The sequence below is a fragment of the Lepidochelys kempii genome, chromosome 10 (assembly GCF_965140265.1).
Source record: "Lepidochelys kempii isolate rLepKem1 chromosome 10, rLepKem1.hap2, whole genome shotgun sequence".
NCBI lineage: Eukaryota > Metazoa > Chordata > Testudines > Cheloniidae > Lepidochelys > Lepidochelys kempii.
In genome coordinates, this window is record NC_133265.1 from 53302548 (window position 1) to 53322139 (window position 19592).

Genomic DNA, 19592 nt, shown 5'->3' on the forward strand with positions numbered 1-19592 from the left:
TCCTCTTCCAAGGGCCCTAGCTGGAAAGAGGAGGGCACAAAGAGCGGGCAGCCCTGTTCAGGAGCCCCAGACGGTGTCCCTAGGTGGGGGGCCTGGTACTGGGGTGGGGGGTGTAGTGATTGGACTTCATTTCCCCTCCCCCTCGCCCCCGCCGCCGGGCAGCTGCTGCAGCCTCCCCTCATGCCCTTCTGGCAGGGAGCTGGGGCCCTAGGTCTCAGGGGAGGCTATTCCTGCTCAGGCCCTGCGAGGAAGGCAGCCGGGGGGCACCATGCCCAGCGCTGGGTTTCCCCTCCCCTGTCCCACGCAACCCCGCTACTGCCTCAGCCCTGGCCCCGGGAGGGGGAGAATTGCCTGAACCCCTGGGGGTGGCGGGGGGGGCCACGCGTGGTACAAAGCCCGCTCCCTGACCCACCAGCCGGGGGCCTCGGCCGTGCCTGGGCGTGTCCCCGCCGGCTGTGCAGCGGGAGCCCCCCGCCCCCCATGTCGGGGCTGGGCAGGGCAGCCCGCGCCGCGCGTGGCGGCGAAGGCGGGGGGACGCGGGGCTCTCGCTAGCGCTGCCTGTGGTCACAGCCCGGCGCGCTCGCCTCCCATCCGGCTCCGACTCGCGCTCTCCCCGCTGCCGCCGACCATAGAGTCGCGCTGCAAACAGAAGATAGAGGGAGTGCAGGAGCTCGCCATCTCCAAGCCATCTACAGCGGGAAAAACATGGAGTCCGCTCCGGCAGCCCCCGATCCAGCCGCCACCGAGCCGGGCAGCAGCGTCTCCGAGCCGGCCGCCGGCGCCAGGGACACCCCAGTCAACCTGGAGCCTGCCCGGAAAAGCGAAGCGCCGGCTCCAGTCCGCAGGCAGAGCTACTCCAGCGGCGGCGGCGGCAGCAGAGGTAGGGAGACTTGGGGAAGGGGGGAGCGCTGGGATAGGGAGGGTGGGAATGGAGAGAGCGGGGTAGGAGAGAAGGGCGAGATGCAGCAATTAAGCCACCGGGGGATTTATTGGGAGCCGGGTACAAAATAGCAACTCCCCACTCCATGCAACCTGGCAAACTTTTACAGCTCCTTTTAATTGCTGCAGGAGGAGGGACAGACTCGAGGAAAAATATTGAAAGAGAGAGGGAGCTGCTCGGTGCTTTCCCATTTCCCAGTTTCTCGCCTGCAAAACTCAGATGGGAACTATGCCCCTGGAATTACATTCTTAAAACACAAAACAGCCCCCAGCAGGATCATTAGAATTCAAGGAAAAACTTTTAAAGCTGCAGTGTCCTTCTCCCCCACCCTTTCCTTGTCTCTCTGCTTTTGACAGTTTCTTCTCTGACGTGCTGAGGTTTGTTGTTGGGAATGGGGGAGTTTTATGTGATCTCGCTGATTAATTAGGAGGTTGCTGATCTGCGATTGACTGCTCCACTCTTTTGCATGCTGTGTTTTTTAATTTGTTTCTTCGGTGTGTTTAAAGAAAAAAAACCCTGTCCCAAAAGTTGCTGATCTCCTGGCGTTTCTTGAAGGTACACAACTTTGCAGAGAAGGATCTTCCTGATCTCATGGATTTTCCTCCAACCCCCCCCCCCCGTCACAAAATATTGCAAACAATTTTTTTAAAAAGCCTTTAATTGCTGGTTTAATGATGATCTAAGCATTCTCATGATACAAACCGCATGTTTAATAGTATGGGTCAGCGAGAAACGTGTGCTGGCCAGTTTAAGTTCGGCGTTGTTTATAGCATTACCTGCCCACTTTTACTGAAAGTAACTGTCTTTCAGCAGCATTGTATGCTAGCTGTTTGCTGCTGTAGAGGGAGGGAGAGACCCGCTGCCCCTCTTTTCCCACTGCACAGGAGCGGTTAAGGTCGATGGGTTTTAAATATATGTAGGGTTGTGAAAAAACAAAAAGCGAGAGGGACAAAGATGCCGCTTTAATTCCCGCTGTCAATAATTTATAAATCGCTGCTATCATCCAGGGGGAACTGACTCGGTAGGATCATTGGGTGAAGGGTGGAAACTAACTAAATAAAAATACATATACTGATCTGTTAAAGAAATGACAGCCAGGCTTGCTCACACAGTCCTCTCATGGCTCCGGGGTCCTGTGCCAGCTGCGGGCTGATTGCAGGGAGTCGGGGAACATTTTCCGGTGGTGCGGGGAAAAACCTGCTTCCTCCCGGAGCGTGTGATTTTTGTTGTTGTTGTTTGGAATATGGCTGATCATGTGTTGGCTTGTGTTTTACAGTATTTTTCCCATTTTGGCCACGCCCCCCTGTCCAGGCAGTTTCCCACTCAGGGAATCCGAGTACAGTAAAAGCCAGCAAGATGACACAAGCTGAAACATTTAATTAGAGGCAATTTCCGAATAATGACCACGCAGTTATGCAAATGCAGGAGAGAGGGGGAGGCGAGGAAGAGCTGGCTCTGGAGAAGACGGGAGGATGGGGAAGGTTTTTGTGTGTAGAAAGCTTTTGGCTGCAAAGAATATATTTAGAGCTTGAGACAGTGGATTTGGAATGCAAGCCGGTTATGTAACAAGGTTAATCAGAAACACGAGAGAAAATTTCCTTAATAATGCTAAGGAGTTTTCTGAATGTTTTCAAAGCGGCCGTAGTTTGTGGTTGTTAGTCTATATGTTTCAATCTGCTTTAATTGTCATTGCTGGCACATGGGGATTTTTAGAGGGGTGGGAAGAGAGGGATGGCAACCTTCAGACTAGTCTTGCGACGTTGTAACTTTTAGACCTTATAAATTATGTAATGGACTGCTAGTAAGGTATTTATGTATAAAAAGAGAAGGCAATATATCTGAGGATGGGGGTGATCTGCTCGTGATCCTGAATCGTTTAGGCTTTGCTACCGCTAACCTGCTGACCCATATGTCCCTCCTCCCCCTTGTGTAGCATTAAATGGGGTGGGGATTAACACACAAAAACACACACACACACTGCACGCAAGCACTAGGTTATGTAACAATCTGAATGAAAAAACGAAGGTCAGTGATGGAGGCATCCATGCAGCAATGCAAAAGCTCCTGGAAATTGTGTCTTTAATATCTGAGAGAGTGTATGTTTTTTAGGGACAATAATTGTTTGTGCCTTGTAGGGGTGAGGGTAGGGATAGGAATGATTTAAAGAAGGAAAATGTCTTGGGTTTAGGGATGATGTAATGGGATTGATAGGAAATATAAATCTGCTCCTAGATTGCAAACAATAAGAAAATTAGAGCCGGCATTCAGGATTAATGTTACATAGATTACAGTGTTGAAAATAAATTGACCTATACGCTAGGTGATTATGCCTTTCTAATATTTAAAAGGTGAAGGTCTGTAACTTTGCAAGAAAATACCAGAGAATTGTAATTAACATTTTTAGCCTGTTTGAAAGCAGGACCTAGGTGGAGATATTGGGTGAAATTGAGCCCCCTCCCGATTTGTGATTTATTTATTTATTGAAAGATTCCTGAGGTTGATTTTATGCTTTTTTCATATAAAGGGAATATATAGTATATGGAAATTTTCTTGACATTGGGGTGACCTCACAATGCATGAATACCACATGTATGAGTACAGGTGAAAAGAATAGCCCTGTAACACAGGTAAATGCCAAATAATGTGTTTGTGTACATGTTCAGCACATCAACTAATCTCCTAGGTTGTTATCCTGGAATGTGCTCCATGCAGGCACATCCAGACACACATGCAGGTCAGTTTGCAGAATTGGTACCCAGAAAAGCATTCCTTGATTTTTAAATCAGTAAAGTTAAAACACTGGAAATATTTCTTCTGTATCATCTATTTTAGTAGCTGCTACCATTGCAAACCTGTACCCAGGGCTGTGCAGCCAAACTAGCTGTTCTTAGCAGGGAATTTGAGGAAAATAAAGAATTGAAGAAAAGGGTAGTGGATGACTCTTAAGGGGAAAAAAAGATGATGAGAGGTTAGATTCTTAACTGCAGCTTTAATTACCGTAACATTTGAAATACTGTATCTGATACCACTTATATATCTGGTGTGTCAGATCCCTAAATAGCTTTATTTTATTTTTAATTTTGCTAATGGGTGGGTATTTTTACTTTTGTTCTGACAGGTTGGTCTTTATTATAACAATTAATTCTTGTGCTTTTGGATATATAATACTACTTGCTTTGCAAATGCTTTTAATAAGTGTGTATGTGAGTGAGAAAGAGATCACCTGTGGACTGGTGGTACTGAGTAATGGTATAGAGTAGTGTGGAAGAATAATGACACACTAGGTTGAAAAAAGTGGCCAACAGTCAGATAAAAAGCCTGATATTTTCAAATAAAGATGTTGTCACCTACTCTAGTTGTTTATTTTAACGTAAGGGCAGTAGATTTCCAGTTTTCCGTTAGGTTAAACCCTAATCCATACATGTTTAATTACTGTACAGATGTTCTCAGATGTCTTCATAGCATGCATTGACTTCATTGACTACTTTGCACACCCTAGTCACAATTGCATATACCACTTCCACTTTCATCTGCAGTCATAGAATATTCCTAAGGCACCTACAGCCGTTGCTTACATGGTTAAGTAATACTGGGAGAGTATATATAATATATATGAATTATTGAGTATCTGGAAACAAGGAGAAGCCAGAATCATGTGACCAGCCAGCTGTTTGTGGATCAGCAGGAAGTGCTCCACACACCACAGTCTATGACTCTCAGTGTTATTACCTCCTTCTAAAAATGAACATATTTGAAAAAAAAATTATAACAAATGTTGGACTGGGCTCTCTGTTATCCCATCAAAGCTTAAATGTTGCATTTTCATTTTTTTAAATCTGAAACATCAGTTGTCCAAATCTCAGGAGCCAAGTTCTTGTTCTCTAGGCTTTTTTCTCACCTTCTGTCATCAATAGTATGTCAGTCAGCTGCAGTAGTTTTTGCCGAGGGGTTTGTGTTCTACTGTCCTGCAGTTTCTCCCCTGTCTGTTTATCAGAGCGAGGACTAGAAAGCAGAATGTTATTTTTTCTTTTCCGGGCCATTACTCTGTTTTTTTGCATTGTCAGTAAATGGGAAAAAGAAGTTCTCCCTCAGTTGAGAGAAGAGACAGAAATTGTTTTAGTAAAACTTCCTATTCATGTCCCCCAATGCATTTTTCAGGTATCTTGTTAGGAAATTTGAACATTTTAAAGGCAGCATTCATGTTGTTGGAGGACATTGTATTAAATGTTTTGTGGGGGTGATCAGAAAGCTACGTGCACGTAGGAGACGGTTTCCTGAAGTCTTTCTGATGAATTGAGTGTCTGCTTGCATTTCCCAATCCCTTGCTGGGACTTGGGTCTTTGTTGTCACCAGTTGAAACTAATTATTTCCTGATTTTTATTTTATTTAATTTTTTGCCCTGTGCTGTGAGTAATTTGATTATAACATCAATGAATAGTGGCATCAGCCCTTTATTCCACATCTCCATCTGCAGTTGCACACTTAGCAAATATTTCAGATGTTCTAAACAGAGTATTTGTGATCTAACAAAATTTGTCAGTTTAGTGCGTGATCTTTGCGTTTTCAAGTTTTGAGTATTTTCTTTAAATTTCCAGAACACTTTTATCACACTGAGTGCTGTTCTGGAAGCACTGCTTCTGAATTAGGACTGTAGATTTGCCTGTTGGGTAAATGAGATGTACTATGAAGCATCTGAAAGAAAACCCCAATCATTTAGTTTTAAACCTTTTGTAGAGTGAGAGCAATAATACCACTTTTGCATTGTTTTCTCAGGAACAGTCCTGTTCCCTTGTTGCAATAAAACCATAACTTAGTCTTTTTATTTTATTGACTTGAAACGTATCTCTGTAGCTCTGTAAACCAGTGAAGAACACATTTGGAAATGGCGATTAATTGGCAATATGACTATTATAGCTCAGGTTATAGAACTGTATTTGAGTGGCAGGACAGTTTTGGCTGTTGAAAATTGTCTGATTTTTCTAGGTTTCAGAGTAACAGCCGTGTTAGTCTGTATTTGCAAAAAGAAAAGGAGTACTTGTGGCACCTTAGAGACTAACCAATTTATTAGAGCATAAGCTTTCGTGAGCTACAGCTCACTTCATCAGATGCATATCGTGGAAACTGCAGCAGACTTTATATATACACAGAGAATATGAACCAATACCTCCGGGTATTGGTTCATATTCTCTGTGTATATATAAAGTCTGCTGCAGTTTCCACGATATGCATCTGATGAAGTGAGCTGTAGTATTGGTTCATATTCTCTGTGTATATATAAAGTCTGCTGCAGTTTCCACGATATGCATCTGATGAAGTGAGCTGTAGCTCACGAAAGCTTATGCTCTAATAAATTGGTTAGTCTCTAAGGTGCCACAAGTACTCCTTTTCTGATTTTTCTACTGTTTGTTTCCTACTCTAAGGAAATTTGGCCTTGGAGAAATGTGGAGTAACTCCCTTGAGGTTAATGGATTTAGTCCAGATTTACCTGACTGCAATGAAGAGAAGAATCTAGCCCTAAGGTTTTATAATGTCTAAAATTAACCTTAAAATGATTTCATCATCAATATTTAAGATTGAGTATTTTGAGTTATTTAAGTTTGTAAGATAATGGGTCCAAAAAACTGGGAAGTAAAAGTACTCTGTGGAAAAATATTAAAATTCATTAAAATATGTTCATTAAAATGTTGATAAATGATAGATTTAATATGTTTGAGAAAGAAAGAGAAACTGGTACCACCAAGTTCAGCACACATAATTAATTTAAAAGTTTCAGTTAGCTTTAATATTGTTTGCTAATTTTGACGGTTAGCAACAAGTTTGGGTAACTGCCCTATGCATAACCTATATAATAGAATAAATGTCTTTCAGTTTAAAATAATTATGAAATAATTGTTCTAAGTACAATTTTTTTTAAAAAAAATACATTTTTCTTTACGTTAGGCTTGGTGCTGACTGTATTAAGGACTGGGTTTAAAAAACCGTATGTATATTGCATTTTGAACACAATTGAAATGGAAAAAAGGAAGGGAAACACTGTTTCTTTTTGAAATAAAATTCCTAAAATCACTTTGTATTTTTTAAGTTCATTAGGTATATTTTAAGTGATTATTTTGGCAAGTTCAGACCCAGGTGCTGTGTATTTCACCAGAAAAGGGGGAGAAATTTAGATAATTCAAAATGGTGCTTGGTTAGAAAACATTGTAATTTTAGCTGCCTGTTTGGGGTGTGAACTTTCTGCTGCTGCTTCACTTTTTTTTTTTTTTTTTTTTAGTAACATAGAGTGAAGTTGAGTAAATTTTGGATGTGTTGAAAATACTTTAATATGGTACATTTTAATGTGGTGCAGTCGTGTTTTAGAGGTTGTTTCAAATTTCTCAAATGATGGGGCTTTCACCATTTACCTTGGGGAAACTCTTCAACACTGTCATGTTTTCCTGATACTGTTTTAAAATAGCTTTCATCCCATTTGTCCTCACCTTTTTCATTTGAACCTCAATTTTTCTCGCTGCCTGCTATTCCATTCCTCCTCCTTAGTCATCATTTATGTCTTTTTAAAAAATATTTAGTCAGGCATCAGTCCATCTAACCCACTCCCCTCCCCAGCTCCTTCTAATTGGACAATAAATAAGTGAGATTTCCTTTTGTCACCTATAAGAAATTCAAGCTCAGCAGAGAAACCACACCTGTCAACCTGACAGCTGCCAAGTTGTGCGTAGCTCCATTTGTGACATTTCTCATTGACTGGGGCAGGGTGTGTGGGGTGGGGAGAAGTAGTGGCATTAGTGCCTGGACCCGGCAGTGGGGGTGTATGATAGTTGGGGGGCTAGGGATGCTGGGGTGTCTGAAAGGTGGTAAGGTTGCTGATGTGTCTGGGATGGGTGGGTGCAGGTGACCGCTTGTGGGTGCGGGACACTGGGTCCCAAGCTATGTGGGTAGTTGCAGGTGTCTGTCTATCTGAAGAGGGTATCTGGGTGGAAGAATCTGTGGCCAGTATTCTGTCTCTTCCTTTGCCTTCTGTCCTTGCCAGCTGCTGCCACTGCCACCTTTTGCTGATGACTCCTCCTCCTCTTCCTCTCTTTGGATCTAGGGGAACTGCTGCTGCTGATGGCAGTGAGGAGCAATTGCAGGCCATCCCTTCAGTCCAGTGGATATATGAGGATCCAGCTGGGTTGCGAGGAAGCATGACAGGACTGCCAGATATGGCTGAATTCTGTTCTAGAAACCTAGCTTGCAGTGCTGTTAGAGTTTCAAATTCATAAAGACTGCTCCGTGACGCAGGTGTCTCTACTCATAATGGTGGTGTGTTGCAATAGCTGATGCAGTGTCATGGCAGAATTACTTGATCCATGGACAAGAAAAAAAGTCATTAGAAGAGGGATTTGTAAATGACGTTGGAATGTAACAGTCTCCCTAACCAAGCTCTGTGAAACCTTAATTTTCCCCAAAACTACATAAATTCAAAGCTTAGCCCTATGTCTTCAGAAACTTAATGCATTTTTCAACTTAGCGTGGGACCAGTTTTGAGTGAAAATTCAGTTTCACAAAGTTCTGATGGGTGAAACTTGCAAATTCTCACCAAATTTCACATTTTTATTTTTTGGGTTTGTTTTAATACTGGTTGTCCTCTCTCCCTAACTGAAAGTGAAGAGGAGGTTGGCATGAACTTTTGTGAGATCTGAACCGCCACACTGAGCACTGCTCTCTCTGTCTACGAACTTCAGTTGAGCACTTCAGCATACCTGTTATTGGTCTGTGCTGATAAACTCATAACAGTAGGTAGTGGTGCATGTCAATAGGAGTTACATATGTAAAGTACGTCGTCTTTATGAAGTTGCTATTTGTATGTGCTTGTGTTACCACAGTTTAAATCTCATAATTATTCCTGTCCTAATAGCATCTTTCCTTTGGAAGGATCCTCAGGTACTTTTAAACACTGTACTGCTATCAGAAACAACTTAAACTGTTGTTGAAATCCAGTCACTTCTTGTGTGGAATTTGACAGCTGTGTAATAGCACAGATAGGACAGGACAGCAAGTGAAGAATACCATCACTCTGAGAGAGTTTAGATAGATAGATAGAATGTAGTTACCCAGTCAGAACACTGGGATGGACTGTTGTATTCCTGTGGAAGAAGTCTTAGCAATCTTCCATGACTGTATTTGTTGTTACATCTCACCAGAAAGACACAACTTCCAGCAGCACAGTACACTCTAACATCAGTAATCAGTGCTGTCGCAGATGAAGAGTGCTGTCTACTAATTCATGACTACTAGTTATGTAAGCTTCATTGCATATGTCTGCATTCATTCACTGAGCAACCCCAAGCCTCATTGGGTTTTGAGATCTGACAAAACTGAAGCTGGAAGTGGTATGTCTGCAGGTCCTGCTTGCGTTGCTTTATTAAACAGATTTCTATACAAAGTTACTTTCTTTAATAATGTGTTACAAAGCATGATACCAAATGCCCTGGTATTACCAGAGGCTTTAAGAAGCTTGTCATGAAGCATGTGTTCTAGATAAAGCAATGTGCTTTTTCTTTTTGGGGTATGGGGAAAGTGTATGGCTGTTACCCAACCTACTTAATTTCCTCTTCTCACATAAGCTCCCCCCCCCCCAAATAATCACATGGACAGAAGCTTCAGCGTTTAAGGGACAACAGTTAAAATTCACCCTCAACCAAATGTACATAAATGATCCAGTAATGGTGCCCTACTGCAGAGTGTTTCATTTGTAATTTAATCTAACAATTTCCATTCACTTCTAAAGCAGCGCACTATGAAACTGGCAACTTCTGATGAATTGCTGTGCTGTTACAAACAGTGTTTGAGCTCGTATTACAGCAGCATGAATAGATGGTGTGATGGAGAACAAAGTTAGTGGCTGAACTGGAGCTGAGAGAAATTGCTAGCAGAAGGTGAGAAAGCAGAGTTGGATTATGATAACCTCCCTTGTAGAATCAAATTAATCTTGTTAAAGGTTTTATTGATGTTAGTTTGTAGTTGTACTATGCGTTTACCACACATAGGTACATGAGATGTGGTGATCCAGGAATGAAAAACTACAGTACTGCTGTTTTCAAAATGTTTTATTTTGTACAAGTTGTGGGATATTTTATATTAATTGACTGTATGTTTATGCACTTTAATTCCATGCCCACTCAAACATGTTGGAGGCATCTAATATATAATATATCTAATAATGGAAATACGGTTAAAATGTAAGAACATAATATTATACTAAAACGGGTTTGAGCAGTAAGCACCGATTTTCTCTAATTTGTATTTCCCAGGGAAGGTCAGAATTTGCAGTATACAGCAGTATTCTCACAGGAAGAGAGTTTCTGTGTAAAGAATAATGTATGTATATCTGATCATGTGGAGCTAGCTTTTGAAGGTAGTACATACGCACTGTCTGATCTGTTGCCCCTAGCTCCATAGCTTCCCAGAGTAGATGTCATTACACACAGTGGGAATCACTAGTAGATGCATGCTTTTAGATATTTTAGATCTCACTATGCATTAAATGCTTAATGAAATACATTACAACTTACCAGTTGCCATAAAAAAACTTTGCCTGGAAAAAGAGTGTGTGTGTGTGTGTGTGTGAGTGAAGCCAATAGGAAAAAATAAACCCTGATATACAGTGGCGTATATGGGATATGCTTGAGTACAACTTTATCTGAACCATCACCTACCTACCCAATGGAAATTAAGATTTGGCAGCATTTAGAGGGCAATTTTTCTGTGTACCTGTGAAGTAACGTATAAACAGGTTGCTGAAACACATATACAATTATGGACATGGTGGGGAAAATTAAATTATGTATTAATAGAGTTTTACTTGACTGCTTTGACACTGGTACGAGGTCTGTGATATACAGTCAAGAATAAAATCAAGGCCCTGGCTTGTGAAACACAGGTTGTAGGATTCCACCCTCCCTCCTGCCCCCGTCATATGAGTGTGAGAGTATTTTAAATTGAGATTTTTCCTTCTTGATCACCTATAAATGGAAAACAGTGGCTATTCATATGGAACTTGCAAACTGATAGACTTTGCTTGGTAAAATAGTCTGTCAGTTGTGCACCTGCGATTGCCAAGTACTACTGTAAGTAAGGACAGAGAGAGATGATTTTAACTATGCCTTTGAAAGAAGACTTGACATTTGCTAAGACAAGCGAATACACAACTTTTGTTAATACTTTTTTGGAAGTCATAAATCTGTCAGCACAAAACATACTCTAAATCCTGTGTATATTAAAAAATAAAATGAAACCAATCCCAAAGAAAATGGGGTGTACCAGGAAGTCTTCTCTCCACGCATAATATTTTAGATGCACAATTTTAGATAAGGGTTTTGTTAGTCAGTTGCAGTGTGATTATGAAAGTTGCAGATAGTTGGCCTTGAAAGATAGATTGATAGAGCCAGAAGAGTTCCCAGAAGTCACCTACTACAGGACAGGCCTAACAAAGAAAATAACAGAACGCCACTAGCCGTCACCTTCAGCCCCCAACTAAAACCCCTCCAATGCATTATTAAGGATCTACAACCTATCCTGAAGGATGACCCAACACTCTCACAAATCTTGGGAGACAGGCCAGTCCTTGCCTACAGACAGCCCCCCAACCTGAAGCAAATACTCACCAGCAACCACACACCACACAACAGAACCACTAACCCAGGAACCTATCCTTGCAACAAAGCCCGTTGCCAACCTTGCCCACATATCTATTCAGGGGACACCATCACAGGGCCTAATAACATCAGCTACACTATCAGAGGCTCGTTCACCTGCATATCCACCAATGTGATATATGCCATCATGTGCCAGCAATGCCCCTCTGCCATGTACATTGGTCAAACTGGACAGTCTCTACGTAAAAGAATAAATGGACACAAATCAGATGTCAAGAATTATAACATTCATAAACCAGTCGGAGAACACTTCAATCTCTCTGGTCACGCAATTACAGACATGAAGGTCACTATCTTAAAACATAAAACTTCAAATCCAGACTCCAGCGATAAACTGCTGAATTGGAATTCATTTGCAAATTGGATACTATTTATTTAGGCTTAAATAGAGACTGGGAGTGGCTAAGTCATTATGCAAGGTAGCCTATTTCCCCTTGTTTTTTCCTACCCCCCCCTCCCCAGACGTTTTGGTTAAACTTGGATTTGTGCTGGAAATGGCCCACCTTGATTATCATGTACATTGTAGGGAGAGTGGTCACTTTGGATAAGCTATTAGCAGCAGGAGAGTGAGTTTGTGTGTGTGGTTTTTGGAAAAAGGGTGGGGGTGGGGGGTAGAAAACCTGGATTTGTGCTGGAAATGGCCCACCTTGATTATCACACACATTGTAAAGAGAGTGGTCACTTTAGATAAGCTATTACCAGCAGGAGAGTGGGGTGGGAGGAGGTATTGTTTCATGGTCTCAGTGTATATATTGTCTTCTGCAGTTTCCACAGTATGCATCCAATGAAGTGAGCTGTAGCAGTGAGCATTTATTATGCTCAAATAAATTGGTCAGTCTCTAAGGTGCCACAAGTACTCCTTTTCTTTTTACAGTAATTTCAAACTCTGTTAAATACTCTCTCTCTCTTTCCAAGTAATTGGCTGACCATTAGGAAAGTACAAAACAAACAGCAAAAGAGATGTTATTTTAATACTTCTAAGAGCCTGTTTATAAGCAATGGATAATTTTAAAAAATATTTGAAAATGTTCTATTAAAGGTCCTCTTGATTTTTATTACTGTGTCTGTAGTGGCATTTTATTTCATATTTGAAATCGCAGTGTACTTCCTTAACTGTATTAACCTTACTTCCATGGAAAATCAGTGTGCAGTTTCTGGTTAGTAATTGGTCATGCAGTACCAACATGAAAACAAATTTTGGATTCTAGATTGGGAGTGTTTTACATTCCTAACTAGTGTTCCCATCCTGCAGATGCTTAAGCACATGCACTGAGTTAACTCACATGCACTGTGAGTTGCCCCACTGAAGTCAGTGGCACCGCTCACAATGTGTAAAGTTAAGCATGTCCATTGATGTTTGCAGGATAGAGGCTGAGGTCTACTACTAGTTAAGATGCATTTTGCCGCTCTGACAGGCTTCCCTGTCTTTGCCTATGTCTACACTAGCAGCGCTGCGGTTACACCGCTTTGTGCTGACACTCACTACAGCTGTGGAAGGCTTTTTTTCCATTGCTATAGTAAATCCACCTCTTCAAGAGGTAGTAGCTAGGTTGGTGGAAGAACTCTACCTATATTGGCAGTATATGGGTGTCTGTGCTGGGGCTTAGATTGTCTTAATTGCATCTCTCAGCTGTAGCCTTAAGTGTGTCAGAGGCAGGCAGGCTGGCTTACATCTCCCAACTCATCTCTTATCCTTCTCTGCCAAGCTTGAAACTGCAAGAGTGGTTTGCCTGGGATGTTTCGGTTGCTGCCTCTCCTCTGCACTCCCACTGCCTATCGTGCCACCTCCCTCTTTTCTCAGCAGAGGCTGCAGAACTAGAATGTCTTCAGGGACTTAGATAAAGGGTGGTCAGTCGCTGGATAGGGGCATGTGCAAGCCTTCCTGGCACCTCTGAAAGATGCTTAGAAAATATTTGCATAGCTGCTTGTCTCCACCTGTGTCAGTCCTGGCAGACCTTTGAGACAGGGCACTCTGGAGGCATTTGAAAGGTGAGAGAGGATTAGAACAGCCAGCAGTAGGAAAACTTGGGTTACGGGCAAGGGAACCATGAGAGAGCAACGGAGTGATTGTGGGAAACCATGGGATGGTATTGGAGAAGCCAGGACACCCAAGAGAGGGTATTGAAAAGGCCCAAAGGAAGCTAACAGTATAGAGCAGTGTGTGACAGCTTGTCACCCCTGGAGTGCAGTCTGGGAGCTGTGGGAACCAATGCGCCCACCCTGAGACTCACAACTAGGTTTGGGGACACAGGCAGCCTCACCCAGGCCATGTTCTCACCCAGCAGTACAGCAGGTGCTGTCACTCACCCAAACTGGGCTACCTGATGCAACCAGCAGACAGCAGCCAATTTCCCAGCTCGCTGGGCATGCACCCCCCACCTCTGGAGTATAAACCCAGAATTGTACCATCTTGCACTGCACAGGTATTTGTAAAATGTAAACTTGTAGAGTTTGCCCCTCCCTCAATGTGGAGAGGAAATACAACAGCCCCTGCCCCTAGAGCTAAGATTCCCAAGCACTTCACTACAAATTTATTGGTTAAGATGAAGCATAAAACAAGTTTATGAACTACAAAAGATAGATTTTAAGTAATAGTAAACAGATCAAAGCAGATTACCTAGTAAATAAACAAAAACACAAACTAAGCTTAACATACTAGAAGGATAGGATTTGAATTAACAACCTCTCACCCTGACTGATGGTTAGGGCTGTCAAGCGATTAAAAAAATTAATCGTGATTAATTGTTTGATTTAAAAATTGTATTGTGTGATTAATCATATTGTTAATAGAATACTATTTATTTAATATTTTTGGATGTTTCTACATTTTAAAATATATTGATTTCAATCAGTGTACAGTGCTCACTTTATATATATTTTTGATTACAAGTAATTGCACTATAAAAAATGGAAATAGTATTTTTCAATTCACCTAATATAAGGACTGTAGTGCAATCTCTTTATCATGAAAGTTGAACTTACAATTACAGAATTATGCATAATTATGTAAAAAAAACAAAACAAAAACCCTGAATTCAAAAATAAGACAATGTAAAATTTTAGAGCCTGTAAGTCCACTCAGTCTTATTTCTTGTTCAGCCAATCGCTCAGACAAAGAAGTTTGGTTACAATTTGCAGGAGATAATGCTGCCCACTTCTTGTTTACATTGTCACCTGGAAGTGAGAACAGGTGTTCTCATGGCACTGTTGTAGTCAGCATCACAAGATATTTACGTGTCAGATGTGCTAAAGATTCATATGTCCCTTCATTCTTCAGCCACCATTCCAGAGGACATGCGTCCATGCTGATGACTGGTTCTGCCCGAAAACAATCCAAAGTGGTGTGGACTGATGCATGTTCATTTTCATTATCTCAGTCAGATGCCACCAGCAGAAGGTTGATGTTCTTTTTTGGAGGTTCAGGTTCTGTAGTTTCTGCACTAGAGTGTTGCTTTTTTAAGATTTCTGAAAGCGTGCTCCACATCTCGTCCCTCTCAGATTTTGGAGGGCACTTCAAACCTTGTGTCGAGTGCTGTAGTTATCATTAGTAATTTCACATTGGTACCTTCTTCGCGTTTTGTCAGATCTGAAGTGAAACTGTTCTTAAAATGAACAACATGTGCTGGGTCATCATCCGAGACTGCTACAACATGAAATATATGGCAGAATGTGGGTAAAACAGAGCTGGAGACATACAATTCTGCTCCAAGGAGTTCAGTCACAAATTTAATTAACGCATTATTTTTTAGCGAGCGTCATCCGCATGGAAGCATGTCTTCTGGAATGGTGGCCGAAGCATGAAGGAGCATATGAATGTTTACCATATCTGGCATGTAAATACCTTGCAATGCCAGCTACAAAAGTACCATGCGAATGCCTATTTTCACTTTCTGGTGACATTGTAAATAAGAAGTGAGCAGCATTATCTCCCATAAATGTAAACAAACCTTTTTGTCTTAGCAATTGGCTGAATGAGAAGTAGGACTGAGTGGACTTGTAGACTCTAAAGTTTTACATAGTTTTGTTTTTGAGTGCAGTTATGTAACAATAAAAAAATCTACATTTGTAGGTTGCACTTTCATGATAGAGATTGCACTACAGTACTTGTATGAGGTGAATTGAAAAATAGTATTTCTTATCATTTTTACAGTGCAAATATTTGTAATAAATTATACACTTTGATTTCAGTTACAACACAGAATACAATATATATGAACATGTAGAAAAACATCCAAACTATTTAATAAATTTCAATTGGTATTCTATTGTTTAACAGTGTGGTTAATTGCGATTAACTCAAAAATTAATTACAATAAAAATTAATGTGAGTTAGCTGCGATTAATCGACAGCCCTACTAATGATACAAGCAGGCTTGCAGATTCTCAAGGCACAAGCTGCACTTGGTTTGCAGGATCCCCACCCCTCTTCCAAGTCCTTCTCTCTTGGAGCTTCTCCTAGGTGCTCAGTTGTGGGGGAGTGAAGAACAACCAGTGATGTCACTCCCTGCCTTATATAGCATTAGCACAGGGCGGGCATCCTTTGTTCCAAACTCAGTTCCCAGACCAGCTTGTGGAAAAACACAGACCCTCAAAATGGAGTCCAGAGTCATGTGGGCTGGTCATGTGCCCTTGGAGAGTCATAGCAGCCTTTGCTTACAGACTGGCCAAACTGCCCAAGGAATGATCACCAGGAAGGGTATAAGCTTTTCCTAAGGCCTGTTGTTTTTCCTAATGGCCCATTACCCTAATGGGACCTTCACAACCAACTATTTAGACGGGAAAAACAACGAGGAGTCCATGGCATCTTAAAGACTAACCGATTTATTTGGGCAGAAGCTTTTGTGGGTAAAAAACCCACTTCTTCAGATGCATGGAGTGAATATTACAGATCCAGGCATAAATATACTGACACATGAAGAGAGGGGAGTTACTTTACAAGTGGAGAACCGGTGTTGAGAGGGCCAATTCAATCAGGGTGGATGTGGTCCACTCCCAATAATAGATGAGGAGCTGTCAATACCAAGAGAAGGAAAATTGCTTTTGTAGTGAGCCAGCCACTCCCAGTCCCTATTCAAACCCAAATCAATGGTGTTAAATTTGCAAATGAATTGTAGCTCTGCCGTTTCTATTTGAACTCTGTTTTTGAAGTTTTGAACTCTGTCCCCATATCTACTCTAGCGACACCATCAGAGGACCCAACCACATGAGCCACACCATCAGAGGCTCATTCACCTGCACATCTACTAATGTCATATGTGCCAGCAATGTCCCTCTGCCATGTACATTGGCCAAACCGGCCAGTCTCTACGTAAAAGAATAAATGGACACAAATCAGACATCGTGGGACTGCAGCCCGGGCCCCCAAACCTCATTACCTGGGGCTGAAGCCAAAGCCTGAGCAAGTTAGCTTCATGGTGCCCACTATGCGGTGTGGGGGCCTGGGCAGTTGCCCTCCTTACCACCCCCTAACACTGGCCCTGGCTTTTATATGCAGAAAAAACAGTGGTTGTAGCACAGCTGGGCCGTGGAGTTTTTCTAGCAGGTTGGGGTGGAGAGGGAGGGCTCAGAAAGAGAGAGGTTTAGAACCCCTGGCATAGAGGACTGGGGAATGGAGATGGCACTGGATTGACTGGGGAAGCAGAGGGAATTGGAGAAGCTGAAGCATCTATATTAAAAAAAAAAAAAATTCAATTGATCCATTGCCTCTGCACAGCTCTCATTTTGTAAATGATGACCTTGTCTTTACTCTGAAGTGCAACGGTATGTGCTTTAATGCATGATGAGGTCTCAAATACATGCTTCTTATAGCTTTGCTCCAGCACCCCATTGTTTCCAATGAGCTCTGACTAAATGCTTTCACTGTAGATATTGTGCTAACGTTTTATATGAATTATTTGTCTTATCACAGTGCTGGGAAATTAGAGGCCCTTTCCCACAGAGTGTTAAGCAGATTAAAATGAAAGGCTGTTTTTATGGTCCAGGAGCAATGCAAATATTAGGAAAATATTTTGTTGTGATCTAACAGTAGGGTGCTGTAAGGCGGCTTTATGAGCAAATGCATTTTGTAACCTAAAAGCTGAGATCAGCCCCCAAAGTGCCTTCAAAGAGGTTTTTATTTTATTCTCTGGTGCTTCTTAAAGCAAAGGGAAAGGTTTAGGATTGGGTGATACTTGTTGGATGACTTTTTTTGCTGTCTTTTCAGATTTTGCTTTTTTTGGCAGCAGTTCAGGTAGTTCTTCAGCACCTTCTCAGTAAGTTAAGGCCAGATCCATCCTCTTCCATTGGGTCATGTTCAATTCCCCTTCCCCCCGGAAATGTGCTCAACGGTACAGTGGAGCCTAGTACTAGCTATGTTTTGTTGTTGTTTTTAAAAGCGTTCTGAATAAATCTGAACAGAAACCATTTTAAAACCTAGTGAAGAGATGGTTCTGCTGAACTACAGACTAAATCCAATATTTATGTTACTCCAGCTACTCTGTTACTTGAATTTGATCTGCCCCATGTGCTACCCCTTTGCTTGTGTGTGTGGGTAGAATATAATCTTTCTTTCAGTGATATTTTATATTCATCGCCTTAGCCTAATCTTATTGTTAGTGTCTCAAAGGATCTTTAATGTCTTAGCCCTGGTCTACACTAGGACTTTAGGTTGGATTTAGCAGCGTTAAATCGATGTAAACCTGCACCCGTCCACATGATGAAGCCCTTTATTTCGACTTAAAGGGCTCTTAAAATCGATTTCCTTACTCCACCCCTGACAAGTGAATTAGCGCTTAAATCGGCCTTGCCGGGTCGAATTTGGGGTACTGTGGACACAATTCGATGGTATTGGCCTCCGGGAGCTATCCCAGAGTGCTCCACTGTGACTGCTCTGGACAGCACTCTCAACTCAGATGCACGATTGTCTGCCGTTGCTCTGACGCAGGGAGGGGCGACTGACGACATGGCTTACAGGGTTGGCTTACAGGGAGTTAAAATCAACAAAGGGGGTGGCTTTACATCAAGGAGTATTTCAGGCAGGACTTCACGGAGGGTTCCAATAAGAAATGTTGCACCTAAGTTATTGTTCTTATTGGAACAAGCAGGTTGGTCTGGCCTCTGATTGATACATGGCTAGATTTACCTCGCTGCACCTTCTCTGTGAGTGACTGCAGTGTGACCTAGAGGAATGAGTCCCCTAGATGGGAGGCAGGGGAGGAGGGAGGTTGCAAATGAGTACAAAACAAATCTGGTCTATTTCTTGTTTTGATCCACTCCATCTATATTTTACATCTTTGGCTGGCAGCAGACGGTGCAGAAGGACTGCATGCCATCCACATCTCATGGCTACTCGGCAGAAGATGGTACAAGAGGACTGCTAGCAATCCGTATCGCCTGCCTGCTCACCATAAGATGGTTCAATAGGACTGACTGCAGGACTAAAGAGAATGACCTGGTCAAGTTACTCCAACTTTAGTCCCTGTGCCCATGTCTGCCCATGCGCTCCTGATCGACCTCACAGAGGCGACCAGGAGCACCTCGGACATGATGATGACAGCTACCAGTCCTACTGTACCGTCTGCTGCCACAAGGCAAGAGGTTGTTGCTGCTGTGTAGCAATGCAGTACCATGTCTGCCAGCACCCAGAAGACATATGGTGACAGTGAGCTGAGCGGGCTCCATGCTTGCCATGGTATGGCGTCTGCACGGGTAACTCAGGAAAAAAGGCGCAAAACGATTGTCTGCCCTTTCTTTCACGGAGGGAGGGAGGAAGGGGGGCCTGATGACATGTACCCAGAACCACCCACGACAATGTTTTAGCCCCGTCAGGCATTGGGATCTCAACCCAGAATTCCAATGGGCAGCGGAGACTGTGGGAACTGTGGGATAACTACCCACAGTGCAACACTCTGGAAGTCGACGCTTGCCTTGGTACTGTGGAAGCACTCCGCCGAATTAATGTACTTAATGCACTTAGAGCA

General features: G+C 42.4%; 1 protein-coding gene across 3 annotated transcripts in view; it reads left to right on the plus strand.

Annotated features, from left to right (window-relative positions):
- The first annotated feature begins 625 nt into the window (after window positions 1–625).
- The window catches only part of RORA (RAR related orphan receptor A), a 552459-nt gene continuing 533492 nt past the window's right edge, over window positions 626–19592 (plus strand). The window contains exon 1 of one of the 3 annotated variants that reach the window (XM_073303639.1): window positions 626–880. In XM_073303639.1, coding sequence (XP_073159740.1) covers window positions 706–880 — 175 coding nt within the window. In that variant the 5' untranslated portion in view covers window positions 626–705. The remainder of the gene's footprint in view (window positions 881–19592) is intronic. The other 2 variants (XM_073303636.1, XM_073303638.1) reach the window with 2 other exon arrangements.